Source organism: Lepisosteus platostomus, chromosome 1, assembly GCF_059453375.1.
Source record: "Lepisosteus platostomus isolate fLepPlt1 chromosome 1, fLepPlt1.hap1, whole genome shotgun sequence".
Lineage (NCBI taxonomy): Eukaryota > Metazoa > Chordata > Actinopteri > Semionotiformes > Lepisosteidae > Lepisosteus > Lepisosteus platostomus.
The window spans coordinates 52777629-52792507 of NC_142611.1; the positions used below are offsets into that span (position 1 = coordinate 52777629).

Below are 14879 nucleotides of genomic sequence, written 5' to 3' on the forward strand. Positions count from 1 at the left end.
TTGAAAGAACGTTACACAGACATACAGCTAGCAGCTGTTCTATGTTTAGAAGCCTTTCAACACCATATTAGAGCCACATCTGGAGGTGAACAAGGGGAACTGTATACAGTTCACCTACACACCTCAGGTATCACCTCTGCAGCTGTAATTGAAAGTCTAAATTATGTAACAAAATTAACAGTAGGTTGCAAAAAAAATTACTTTTTAAAAGCGTAATATTTCAAATACACTGTGTAGATTAAGAAAAGTCCATGTTCTCAAGTCACAATTATAGGTAATATTACACAACTGATCAATAATATGAAAAAGAGCCAAATGTTATAGCCATATCAATAATAGACAGGTAGACTGTGGTGGCAAATGCATTCACTGAAAGCATTGGAAGTATAAAATACTCTATAAATATTGACAAAAGGTTTTTGCCAGAATGTAATCCCATAGCAAGGAAATGTAGAGAAATTGCAAGCACAGGAAATACACAATTCTGTTAGGGTTTGCTCTTTGTTTCTATGTTCAACTCCTGACAAAGATTTAAAGTTGTTTTGCTTTTTTCACATGAAAACCCATCTTGTGTCATCGTCCGAAGCAGTTTAAAGGTGTGGGCCAACAAAAGCTGAGTTGAAGGGTTTTCCTCCCTTTATGCTGATGACAGGCTTAATTATCTCAGTCATGTTGATTTTTACATACAGTATAATACCATTGGAAAATTGTTCCCGAGTTTCAGTACAGTACTTTGTTAACACAGCATCACATGCATTAAATTAACATTGGTGGACAACATTATCACAAGACACTCCAATGCATCAATCAAACACAATGGAATAAGTCACCATTATACTTTAGCCTTTGCCTGACAAGCCTATACTGTTACCTCCAACAGCTGAGCATGTGCTGCTTTCTGTGTCAATAAAAAAATGCACTGTCAATATTTTTTTCTGAATCACTTTCAGTGTATGCGGATGAGAAGAAAAGGAACGTTTTGACAGTACTGCCTTTTACCACAGTAATGCCAGTATGCCCTTTTCTATATTGTGAAAAAGCACAATGATGTGATAATGGTCTTTATCATCATGGTAAAACAGACGGTAACTTTTATGAATAACTCCCCTAGTGTTATTTTTTTTACCCCTGACATGACTCATGCATTTTCATTCAAACAGCTCCCTTTAATGGCATACTTTGACTGGCAGCTTTGATAGTTATTTTCTCCTCTAGTTTTTGATGTATAGCTTAAGACCATCAAAAGCGTAATTGAGAAAAATTACCTTAATTTTAACCACATTACTCTTCTAGACTTTTTTCAACTTGCAGGAAGCGTACTTGGTTTATCAAGCACAGTAGGCTGCACTTAGCTCTTTGTAAGGCAAATTGATGGGATGGAATTTATTAAGAGTAAAATCTGGATTATTTTTATATGGCTTCAAATTTGTAGTATACTAGCTATATTCCCACATCTGCCTTCTTCAGTCATTATTAGCAGACTTAATACTTAAGTGTCTGTTAGTATCCAGGTGTTAAAGCACTTGAAAATTCTTAAGACAAAGAAAATATTGGCAAAAAGTACTTAAATTAAAGCTTTGCTTTCTTTGTTTACACACATCATGCTTGAAATTAAATCTTTGATGACATTTGTTTCCACAGACATTAAATCATGCGTGTTACTTAAATCATGTGGTATTGTTTTGGAGTGTAGACAAGGGCTAGTAAACAATTGCTACATTATGATAGTAGTATTTCACGTTACTGTACCTCTTAGCTGGGGGGAGGGGAGCTTGGAAAAACCTGCCACATTTTAAAACATTTATTTTTTTGAATATTCATGATATTTTTCATTTTTATTTCCATTGTTTCTTATTTAGAAGAGCTTGGAACGTTTTTTTTCTCACTGACTTCTTCAGAGGTACGGTACATGGAAACATATTTTTAAGATCCCTCAGATCTTTCTTAACAGTCTGGTGGGGGGACAATGGCCCAAAAATATCTCATGCCTGTAACAAAAGTGCTTTATTTAAACCAGAGTCTGTATGACTGTACAATGGTTTGTGGTAAAAAAAGCTTTTTTTTTATCAAACTCATTTAAATTATTACCTCTGAAGTACTTTTTATGGCAATAAATGTTTTGCCTTTTATTTTAATGTTTGATGCATTTGATACATATATTTTGCAGTGCATTCATTCTGCATATTTATAGTAAAAGTGAAATTGAACATCTTACAGTACTTGAACTGTCCTCGTAGTGTTCATGAATAATGGATGTTTTTCTTAAAACATATGGGAACAATGATGAACCCACAGCTCGGCTTGTCTGGCTAAAAGGAAAACCCTCTTCATTTCTTTTGGGACATTTCCAGAAACGCAGCCACAGGCCACAGCCCACATTTGCTCACCCCCCCCCCCCCCCCCCCCCCTTCTGCTTTTGTCCCCGTGCACTGGCCGTTGCAAGAAAATCAGAAACATGACAACATGCTGGTGTTCATGACCCCTGAACCACTTCGCACGTCTGGAGAAGATGGCCTACATAAAACAAAGTCCACTAATTGCTATTGCAGCTGAAAGTCATGCAAGCTGATTCCATTTAACATCCTTGGGATCAGCAAAGGGCATTATCATTCAGGACATCCCCTTTATTCGTAGAGTGTGAAACCTGGACATTAGCAGCATGTGGAAGTGCCACCCGGCCTTGTTCTTCGCATTCTGTGTTGTGCTTGCCCTAGTGCACAGGGACAAAGAAACTGTGCAACAAGTGAAGGAGCTGTCTAGTCCCACCTACTGGTGAATGTGCCTTTTTATCACTGGACCAAACCTTAACCGAACACTGTAGCTTTTCATTTGCAGACTTTCTTACCTTAGCTTTTTCTGGTCCAAAGGAGATCTTTATATAGTGTGCTGCAGTAGAAGGGAGTTTCAGGATGATGACAGCTGATCTAGGACTAAAAAGCTTGAAATGAAACCATAGTCTCTGAAAGTTAATTCAAGTAATACAATAATACAGTGCACTTTGTCTATACAGTATCTTGCAAAAGATATCTTGCATCTTATCTGTACCTTGCAAAAATTAATTAAGTTAATCATGACATCATTCTCTAAAGAGTTTCAACTCTTACCTTACTGATTGCTGACACTTTGTCTCTTTTGAGGGTTTCTGTTCTGATGGTGGGTTAGTTAAGTCTAGTGTTCCTCAGGACTTGATACCAGGTGGCACCCTACTGTTTTTACACAGTCATACTCCCACTTGGATGGTTATTAAGATTGCATTTGTCTAAATTATTATTTCTATGCTGATGATACTCAAATCTATATCCATACTAAACCTGACGCTGAACTAGCGGTTTCTTCTCTCTAATTGCATCTCTGATATAAAATCCTGGATGGCACACAATTTCCTTCACTTAAATTGCTTCTCGGCACCTCCCAACAAGTACTGTATGTAAAGACAATGCAGCAACCAATGGCATTGTACTCGAATTTCAACCTAAAATCTAGAATTTGAGGGATTCATTTAACGCATGCTTGACATTTGACCCAAATATTGTAAAAACATCATTCTTCCATTATGCCCTAATCTCTGAGGTATCTAAATCTAAAAAAACTAAACAAACCTCAGAATATCCAGAATTCGACAGCGAGAACCCTAAACATGTCAAGTACAAGGGATCACATTACTTCTGTACTGGTGTCTGTGCACTGGCTTCCTGTAAGGTTTTGTGCTGACTTTAAACACCTCATGCTCAACTATAAGGCTCTACGTGGTTTGGCACCTCAGAACCTACCTGACTTGCTATCTTCTTACTCCCGACCCCACAACCTGTAACCTCTGTTCATCAGAATCTAATCTGGATGGCCTTCTATGCCACAAAGCTCTGGAATTCTGACCCAAGGATGTCAGAGGATCACCTACCCTGACCGCTTTCGAATTCAGACTTAAAACAAGGAAGGTTTTTATTTAATTAGTGTCTGTGTCTGCACTTTGCAACTTCTTAATCCCTTGTGTATCTTTGTGCAAATTTTATCTCTTATCTTTGTTTTTATTATTATTATTATTATTATTATTATTATTATTATTATTATTATTACTACTACTAGTAGTGTTGCCTGATGATTGTACTCCTCTCTGCAGGTCAATATCCAGCCATCAGAGTGGCACCGCTCCATTCTGCTGCCACAGGGTTGGCGAGGCTTCATGAGCAGGGCCTACCATGCAGTCTTACAGGTGACAGTGTGACAGGCAAACACCTTTTTCTTCAGAACTCCTGTTATAGCCTTCTTTTCATTTATGAGTCCCAAGATTGTCTTTAGCCTTAAAGTGAAGACATTAAGTCACTCATACACTTGATTATGCAATGCTTCTTTATCCTGTTTTTACCTGCTCAATGTTATGCTAAAGGTTGATTTTCAGACAATAATAATCACATGCTAGTAGATGATGACAGTGTCTTTTTAGGAAATAGGACCAGTAGAACCTTGCTGTTCAAGTATTATTTTTCCTGAAAATTCCAGTAAATTTTGTATCCATGAGGTGCAAACGTATCCATGAGTTGGGACCTCAATTCTGAAATTTGTCACCCCTTTTTGCACATATGCAGAATTTTTTAGAACATTGAGTAATTTATAATGCTTACTGTATGTACTGGAGTAGTGGTGGCAGAAGCTGAAGTCTCAGCCAAAAGGGGGGCACAACTTTCTTTTGTAACGTAGCCCCACTGTGACACTTTTTGCTGAGACTGATCGTCAATGCCATATTAAGGACTTTTTTCCATCTTTGCAATGGTGGGATCGTGGCAACTAGCAAAAACCACTTCAGCATTAATAAGCATACTTATTCGTTTTCCATCATCAGTTTTCACCCATACTTCCACTTTAAGTTGACTCAAAACTATAGTCGTGGTCTCTCTACTGGCATCCAAGGGAAGCCAAAGACTTCACTCTTGTTAATCTATTCAGTAATTCTTACCCATAAGAAACATCACATTTTTTCTTGCTCTTTTCACCAAGCTTGGTGCTAATCGCTTTTCTTGTAGATGACATTGGCACAATACACTGTAAATAATGGCCTTCAAAGCAGAAATATACTGTACTGTATTAAGATTGTGACTGATGACTGAAACAGACAAACCTTGAGTAGCGCACGTACACAGACAGGACTCTACTCCACAAGTACACCAACACATTGTTAGTTGAGCACTAGAGCAGCAGTGGGCAAAGGTGCGTCTCTGTGCATTCATTTCGATGACGCAAATCCTTGAAGGTGAAGCCCAGAAAAGGCTTGAAGCATCTGCTCCACAACTGCATGCGAACAAGATTTTCTACCACAGACGTAGAAGTTATTTTAATGTGTCAGACCTCTGTAGTATCAAAGAGAGCATAAAGATACAAATGAGAGGAGGCCATTTATTTATGCAGCTGTATTACCCTGCAACTTATAACTGGGAATCCAATGAAGCTCAGCAGTGTGAGACTGACCAGTACCTGGCTCGGAGACATCCTGGGAAAGATAAGGTCGCTGCTGGTTGGTGTTAGTGCGGCCTTTAAAGTCTTTGTGGGTCCTAATGCCCCAGTATAGTGACGAGGACCCTATACTGCAAAGAAGGCACTGTCCTTCAGCTGAGATGTAAAACCAAGGTTCTGACTCTCCATGGTCATTAAAAATCCCTGGATGTTTCTCAGAGTAAGGTGTAATGCCAGTGTCCTGGCCAATTTTCTCTTGGCCTTTGCCAATCATGGCTTTCTAATAATCCCCAATTTATGAGTTGGCTTCGTTATTCTGCTCTCCTCCCCACTGATAGCTGATGTGTGGTGAGCGTCCTGGCACATTTTGGCTGGCGATGCATCATCAAGGTGGGTGCTGTGCATTAGTAGTGGTGGAGGGGAGTCCCCATTATCTTTAAAGCGCTTTGATAGGAGTGTCCAAAAAGCACTATATAAATGTAAGGTATTATTTATTTATCTCTTAGACTGGGCCTTCCATTCCTTCAGACCCAACCATGAGCTTCTTGTTATTTTATCCAAGCTTAGAGATACTTATCTCCACCCTTAATTGAATAGCAACTTGCTTAGTTAAACCTTTTTCATTGTTTTCAAGTATCAGATATTTGGTGATTTTATCATATAGATCATATTTTAAAAATAAGGTGAAATCTGCAACAATTTAAGATGTGAAGATTGTTGAGAAGGTCCACAAATAAAAGGAAAGGCTCACAATAGACAAGAAATTGAAGAGCAGACAGGTGCAGATGCTAAGCTTGCTCCTAAAGTCTGTCAACTGTATTGTGTCTTGGCCACAGGGTCGACAAGCAGAGTTGGAGATGCAGCAGAAACATGGCAAAGACAGTCCAGAGGAGCTCCAGTACAAGCAGTTCACAGCCTGGCTCTGGTAAAAAGATCACCGTTAGTGCAGTTCTGTGAGGCCAATTTAAGAGTTTTAAGCAACAGCAATTGATTGACTTCTTTAAACAATGTAAGGCTGCTTATCATTCCAAGTAAATTTAGACTTATGGTGGTTCGGGCTGCAGACGTGTATCCTATCAAGATGGTTGGTTTTAAATATTATTATTTTGTATTTTATTGTGTAACAAAGATGATGAACCTTAATTTAACCAGATGTGTCAATAGGGAACAATTTGTCATTTATTGTGACTTCCTGGAGACCCATTTATCCTGTCTGACATTTTACTAATGCAACCTGAGTGAAGTACTTTGCTCATGGGTATAACATTGGTGCGCTAGCCACGAACCCACAAAGCTTGTTAAAGTTTTACACCACACTGTCATGAAAACTGTACTACTGTGCAAGTCCTACAGTGCAACATCATATAAATGAAGTTCACTTCTACCTGGAGGCATACAGTAGGTAAACACGAGGCCTGTACAGGAGGAGTATTTTCCCAAGTCTTACTCTTAACAAATCTATATGTTCGACTTGATCAGAAGCAGCAGGTTAGCATCCCATTTTTTATCCATACTTCCAGAGAACTATTCAGAGTCTTTGCCCATGGCTGAGTACTTTTTCCAAAACATTTTCTTAAGTACTCAGTTGCCCTGACTGCTTGAAATGATTAAATTAATTGAAGATAAGTGGTAACCTTTCTACAAATTACTTTTTTTGTGAACCTTTACAGCTACTAAAGTAGCTTAGGTTTTAGAAGTTTAGAAAGGTTTTATTCATAGACAATATTAGAGGAGAGTAACTCCTATGTTTATTAAATACTTTTAAAAAGAAATAATCAACCAGTTAATGTTTGGTGAATGCTGGTGTGGCTAAACTATGACTAGAATGGATTTTAGGACTTAAGTGCCAGTAGAGCAACTGCATACTGATTTTTAATATGATGTAAATTTCTTTTATACATGTAGAGTGCATAATCTATATGTATGATCTAGGTGCATCTAGCACCTGTCCCTTTAGTGTGGTTTTCACAGGTTCAGTTTAGAAAAGATGTGGTACAGACACATTTTTTTTTTGTACTAAAAATGCATATTTATTGCAGCAACTACAGTCTCACTGGGATACAACCTACTACCTTCCAATTACAAGTCTAGAACCCTGAACACTGCATCCACATTGCGGCATATCTCTAGGCATGATAAATTCTTTGGAGCTGTTATAGAAAATTTTAAAAACTAAGTTCCCTAGACAGACTACACCTTAAGTGTTACAGGTTACAGGTCTGATGTATGGGATCCACACATTGAGCTGTTTAAAAGAAAAAGAAACAATGATTGTAATTCACAACAGATTTCTTTCTGTTAGTTCTGTTTGTCCATTCCTATCTGTAGTAGCTACCTGAGTTAAGATGACTTTGTGGGAATCACAAAAATTGCTGAATTCACATTTTATAATCAGGCTTCATTCAGGACTTTAAATTTAGTTTAAAAAAATGTGTTAAATAGATAGAAAGAACCATTTCTGTAAGTTATAAATCGAGCAATAATTTTAACATGGGTTGTGATGTTGTAATAATGTTAACAAACATCTTTTATAAAATAGTCACTTATTACTGTTGCCTTATTAATTTCTGTTTTGTATTTATTTAATGCCTGATCTTACAATATACTGCTGTTTTACCCAGTTATCAGCTGTAACTAATAACTTTATCAAATAAAGTATCAGTGGTTTTAACTAACTTAATTGTTAAAGTTAAAGGGCTGTTAATGAAGCTTGTGCTATGGTGACATTGTTAGCATTTGTTCCTCCTGTAATGTAATGTTAGCAGTTCGTAGGTTACCTCACATTTCATTGAACTGATTCTGTACCAGCAATGACTCAGCACTGCATGTGTCCTACTTCTAGAAGAAAATGTTTTCGTATGTGCTGAGATGTGGGAAACACAAAAATTAGGTAGTCTAAAAGGTGGACTCTTTCTTGCTCTGCCATCACAGTGACTGATAAGGTGACTGAGGAAAGAGATGAAAAGCAGTGGGTCTCCTGACTGGAGACTGTTAATCAGCTTGTGTTTGAAGATAAAGCACAAAGATGAACTCTGTACTGCACTGTAAATTTTGTAATCTCTACCTTTTCTCACACATGTAGGGTCAGGGACCAGCTGACTGATGTTGTCAAATCTGCTGCAAAGTAAGTGTGTGTTGTAACCATTTAACTTTCATCTCTTGGATGGTTCTCATCTTCCAGAACCCTCTTGTTTCTTAAGAATATATACTTATACTTCTGTATAATTATTTACTTTTGGGTCTTCTTCTTCAGGTGCTCATCTTAGTTCATCTGGATATAAGCTAAAAAGCTCAACCTTGAAGCACATAAAATACTGAAATGCTGAAATGAATGAAATAAAAAAGTTTTAAAACTGTGGATTTAATATTTTTTTGAATTTTATGGTCTTAATTCATGGCTCTATATAATAAAATAATTGAACCATATTAAATTATGTTGGTAAAAGAGATGCTGGAATATGATTTCTCTGGTTATGCAGGGACAGTCCAGTTGTTCAAGGAAACTCTGTTTTAGCTTTAACTGGACTTGCAATTGCTGTCGCCAAGTATGAAAGCAGCCTGCCAGCTGATGCTGAAGTAACACCGGAGGTCAGTTTTCCATGATATTGCAGTACAGTATCCAGACACTTTTGCTTCTAACACATTTATGAGTATTAAGACATTACATGTTCTGTAGTTTTAAGACTAACTGCACAAACTACACATTTTTTTAAAAAAATTTGATTGTACAGATGTTTTGTTGATTTTTATTTTTCCTGTAATATAATCTACATCCAGACAATAAGTTAGTATGTGTACAAGAATATGATTTTCTATAAAATCTGAAGTAAAATCAGTATCTGTAAAACAGAAATACACTGAGCGAACATATCTTAAAAATGAAATTCAAAGCAAAGGATTTGTAACTAAACTAAAACATTACAAATATATATATTTTTTAAATAAAGTGACAAAACTATATTAACATTTGAAAATTAAAAGAATTGGATAAAATGTTCTAGAATTAATAATTGTCTGAAAATGTAAATAAGGAAAAAAACATTTTTTATTCCTGCATAATTTTATGGAGACCCATGTGCCTTGTACTGTAAATCAAGAACTATTGTACTTAATAGTCAGGTTTTCTGTTATTCGCTGATGATTCTCAGACTTTAGTCATAACTCTTTATAGCCTCTTTTCTCTAAAATATTAAAGTCTTTACAAACTTGTGAAATATGATATGTTGGCAAATAAAGATTCAAATTAACCTATATTAGGCATTTGCACCATGAATTTAGATTAACTTTACATATATTTTTACAGCTATATGGTCTATTTTAGATTTCATATTGTTTCATTGATGACTTTGGGTCAAATCATCTTTCACAAAAGTCTGACCTCTTGCTTCACTAAAGTGTGTCTTTCTTATTTTAGATTGGTGCTGAAATACTGTCTACAAAGCACTGGCTGGGCATGGTGTTGGATACTCTCTTGTGTGTTGTAAATAGTAGCTACCGCCCCAAAGGACGAGTGTTTCCTTGGTTTCAGCATGTGAGTACAGTATGTGTTGTGTGTTTACATTAGAATGCTAATTTATGTGGAGGGCCTAGACTTAAGGTTCACGACCTCTTCTTTATGTTCTGCTAATAACTTCATTTCTTAATTGTATTAAATTAAAAGAAGAAGACAATTATATGAAGTTTGTGCTATTTATTTATTTTTGTACCTTGTCAAACAAAATAACAATTATGGTTATGGTATAAAAGGGTATGATTAACATACCCTTATTTTTTTCTTCGAACATTCTTTTTTTTTGTCATTGTTGATGTGGTTGTTGTTGTTGATAAAATTATATCAGAGTAGGGGCTAGTGTTAAGGAAATGTTGCCAGAAATAAGCAGCACAGAGGTTTTAAACGGGGAGTCAATAGCAAAGTGATAAATACTTACTGTATTCCTAATTGTTAGCATCAACAACTTTAATAAAAATAGGTATTCAGTTTTGCATTAAAAATGGGTCTACAGGGATAAATACACCCACCTGTTTATAGAAAGGTGCTGTATTTGGTGTTCCTGTAGTGTTTTTTTTTATTTGAACTCCTACTGTATCAGCATTCCCCAAAGAAAGGCAAAGTGATTTCACCCTGGGAATTTCTTATGAGAGACCTGGTTATATCCTAATGGCTTATGCACATAATTGCTTTGTATTTGAAACACTAAGCCTGCCAGCAATATAAAACGTTTCTTTTTTAAACAGAAAACAGGTGACAAGAGTTAAATTTATAACATAAGGTGAAGGAAGTGTAGAGAATGGTATGATGATTTTTCTCCACTTGGAAGTACCAAACTCCTAAACAAACAAACACACTACTAAGAAATGATTTGGAAGGTGTAACTAAGGCTTTGTTATTAAAGGAGCTATTACATTTAATTCCTGTATTAAATGTTCATTGAATAGAATAATACATGATTTACAAATCCCCTTCTGTGGAAGAAGTGAAGATTATGTGTGTCCAATTGAACTGACTGCCTGCTTGTGAAACCTAAATACTCTACTAATAAAATAGCTATCCAATTAGCGATTTATTGGTAAAATGTTCCCCTAGGCATAAAATCCAAATTAATTTTAGGAGCTCCTTCCAGGACAACCACAGTATAGTATAAAATAAGATAAAACAGGGCTATTTGGAGATTATTAGTCACTAATGAAGGCTTTTACTATTCAGGTTCTGAAGTGAAAGGTACATTTGTATTGATAAAAACAAACCCTGTTAGCAGGCTACATGCCATTAATAATGTACTTTGCATATTGTACCTTTACTCGAAAGTTAAGCTCAATGCTCAATCACTAATTTCATAGCAATAAGTATTTCTGAGGTAGGCTCAGTAAAGAAGGTACAAACAATAGCTGTCTGTGAAGTAACAAAAATAATACTAAAGTGAAAACTGCAAAAAATCTCTTTTGGGGTTGTTTTAAAGATATAAGAAAATATAAGTGTCTTTTTTCTTTCAAATGTTGACAGTTGGATATTAGCAGCAGTTTCTGTATTATTTATATTTCTACCTATTTTTAGTTCTAAGCATAGAAAAAAAATTGTACACATAGTGATAAAACAGAATTTTAGGAAAATGAAGGCAACTAGCTGAAGGTGATTGGAGAATGTAAACAGCTATGAAAACCCAGCGGGTTTTGTTGTTTTGCTGTTTCTTCTGTAGAGATCTTACTCTGGGGAGAACGCCGCCAGTGCCATAGCACGCTCCTGTGCTGCCCTGGCTCTATCCCTAATGGTACCAGTGTTGATAACTTCCCACAAGGAGAACATAGAAGAAATCCTCAACACACTTACCATGGGGTTGCCTGGGAGACCGAATGCAGATGAGTCCCAGGCTGTGCAGTTCCACACAGGCCTCGCAATGGGAATGTTCCTCTCGTGTTTGCATGAAGAACGGATTAGGTGGGGTTTTGAAAAAAAGACAGCAGATTTACTGTGTTCATCCTGTAACCACAAGAATGCAAGAACTATTAAGGATGTTCCTATCATTACTTCAACTATGGCAGATATAAAAATGTTTTATATTTTGCATTCAGTAACCATGGAAATACCAGTCCTTTGATAACCCTCACTTCGATTGAGATTTTTTACAGTTTATTTTACAGTTCTTTTAAAATGTATTAGGGCAACCTGCAGGAAGTGCATAACACTTAATATTTTATTGCTGCCATTGGTGGATTTTTTTTCTTTCATATACTATATCTCAATTGCCAGTTATTATTTTCCTAGTAACATTTAATGCTGCTATTTAATGGCATCCATATTGACACTTGAAAGAAGCCTGGTATCCTCTTTGAGAAAAATAACCCTTCCAGCATAACAAACGCCTCATTTTCTCAGTTTTAAGTACAGTCACTCCTAATGTACCCTTCTGGCTTCTGCCTTATATTTCATTGTTGATTCTGAAAATGTCCATTGGATTGACATAGCCAATGCCTTTGTGTAGTTTGAGTACTAAAATCAATTTTCCTCCTAGTTTATTTTGCTAAATATGACTTCATATTTTGTAGAAAAATAATATTTTCTTCTCTGTAGACTATAAATGGTATAAGTATAGTGTGCTTAAGAAACAACCTTTTCCCATAATTCATCATTTTGTATCCCTTCTACCTTCCCATTATTGGAACTTACCTTGCAGCGGCTTCATGGGTTGCCCACAAAAAAGTGGGCAAGGTGGCTGTGATAGTTTCATACTTATGACCAGGATATCTTTTTTCAGCTAGATGGGTAGATGGATACCAGAGGTTATACTGCATATCTTGAAGTACTCAAATCAAAAACCACTCTTTCCTGGAATGTTCTGTCCAAATATGTTAGTTACATTAAGGAATAATATACATACTGTATTACCCAGAGTTTTTGTGGAACAGATGCAATCACTACTCTTTTACCCAATTCTTCTCTAGACAGAGTACCCTGAAATACTGCTTTCTCTTCTTAATGATTTAACTCCTTAAAAAGGTGCTTTGGCCTTTATTTCACAGTTGTCTTTCTCAATATAGTGACATCTCTGGACAGAAGATGAACCTTTTCCTGATGAAGAGTCTGGATGTTCTGGAGGGCTGCTCTTTTGACACCAGCTTAGAATACAAGTGAGCTTTCAGAGTGGAAATTTAAATATTCCCCCAGATTGTGCTGAACACTCTCATTATTGCTGTGTAAAAAAGTAACAGACCACTTCTTTTGTGTCTGGTCCCAAAAGACGCAAACATAAGACCTAAGACCTGGTTTTAATAATGTACATCTGTATGCAGAACATCTCTTCTAATTCTAAAAATAAATAAATGTATAAATGTGAAAAATAAATAAGTGAATGTCGTGAGATGTTATTGTGTTTGATCCCAAAGTTTATGACAGCCTGGAGCAGATTCCAGCCATTTTACATGAACAATGCTTTTACATGGAAAACTGAGAACTCAGATGCTGAATTCAATTGCTGCATCTCCACTATTCAGCACTGAATAAGAAATGCTTACGTTTGCAAAAAGGAAACTATAATTATAATAGTATAATCACTGGCTTAAATAGCATGACCTCCAGTCAAAGAGTAGGCTCAAGTCAGATCCAGGAAGACTTCAAGAAATGAAATGAAAGTGTTCTCCATGTGGCAGTTCACATGAGCCTCAGTAAGCAAATAATAAATTAAAAAAATATTTTACATGTTACTGGTTGTATCATAAAATCAAGTCACGTTGAGGGCTGGCAATCCAAAAAGTCCTCAAACCATGTCATTGTGCTTATCTAATTTCGTGACTTGCCAATGACTTTTCTGAATTAACTGCATATCTTTGCAAAACAGCACAGTGAAATCTCCGTTGCTGGAAAATATTCCCCGTTGCTTTTAAAAAATTTAAGGAACACACTGAAATGACTTAGGACTGCTTATTTGAGTCCAATTTGACCGAAAGTATGCCTTATGAGGGAAACCAGTTGAGCGTGAAATTGGTAGTGTAAGCATGTGTGCATTAAGCTGTACCTTTTAGACTGCCTTGTCAATCACTTGTCTCTTTCTTCTGTCAATGTTCCCAGTACTGGATGCATCCTGGGAGTTGGTCTTGTGCTGTCGTTGTTAAGCCACAGCAGTCAAACGGAGTCCAGAGTACATGTGGCTGCAACACTGGAAAAGCTGCTCTGCAGCCTGGAAGACAGCAGCAGTCAGGGCAGGATGCTACAGGAGGTAATGTGCAGAGGGCACCATGTTTAGTCTGTGACATAACAGTGACAAAGAACCACTGCAAAAAGTATGAACTGCTCATTCCATTATCAGCTGACTCAATTGAGTTACACGAGTAACAATGTCATGACCTACAGTAGTGTGCAGTGTGTCAGGATTAGTATTAATTTTGTGGCTTTATAACTATACACATCAGAAGTCTTGTGCTCTTATAACATAAAACTTCTCAGTTTTTCTTTATAAAAACTGATGATTTTATTCACGAATTCACTCATGCATCCATAAATTAAACTGGAATTCTGTGGAAACACACAGCTTTTTTTTTTTTAATTTTGTTCTGTACTACAGTTCACAGGACTGAGTACCAGGTACTCGAGTATTCTGTTAATAAAGGGGAAGTGCACCCCCCATTTATCAGACTGGTTATTAAATCTTGGTAACAAAATAAATTCATCAACGGTTTAGAAATATTTAAAACATTTTGAATTAAGCACAAAATAGTGAACTTTGAGAAAATACTGTAAGTCGCCATGTTGTCGCAAACCGCTAATTACGCCACAGGCGAAGCTGAGAATTCCCACTTATTGTGAGGAGATGTGGCTCTTCCCGCTCACTAGTCACTCTTAAGCACTAATATAAGGCGATGTACAAGTGGATTAAGTACAGGTTGTGCAGCCGACATTTCACGGCAGGTTTCCAACATGATCTGCACGCATAGTTAACAAGTAA

General features: G+C 36.5%; 1 protein-coding gene across 2 annotated transcripts in view; it reads left to right on the forward strand.

Moving 5' to 3' along the window:
* The window catches only part of focad (focadhesin), a 101455-nt gene that overhangs the window by 61814 nt on the left and 24762 nt on the right, over nt 1-14879 (forward strand). For both annotated transcript variants that reach the window (XM_088632027.1, XM_088632036.1), the window contains exons 22-29: nt 4118-4210; nt 6282-6370; nt 8528-8569; nt 8925-9033; nt 9860-9976; nt 11640-11878; nt 12979-13068; nt 14006-14153. In XM_088632027.1, the coding sequence (XP_088488153.1) occupies nt 4118-4210; nt 6282-6370; nt 8528-8569; nt 8925-9033; nt 9860-9976; nt 11640-11878; nt 12979-13068; nt 14006-14153 (927 nt within the window). The remainder of the gene's footprint in view (nt 1-4117; nt 4211-6281; nt 6371-8527; nt 8570-8924; nt 9034-9859; nt 9977-11639; nt 11879-12978; nt 13069-14005; nt 14154-14879) is intronic.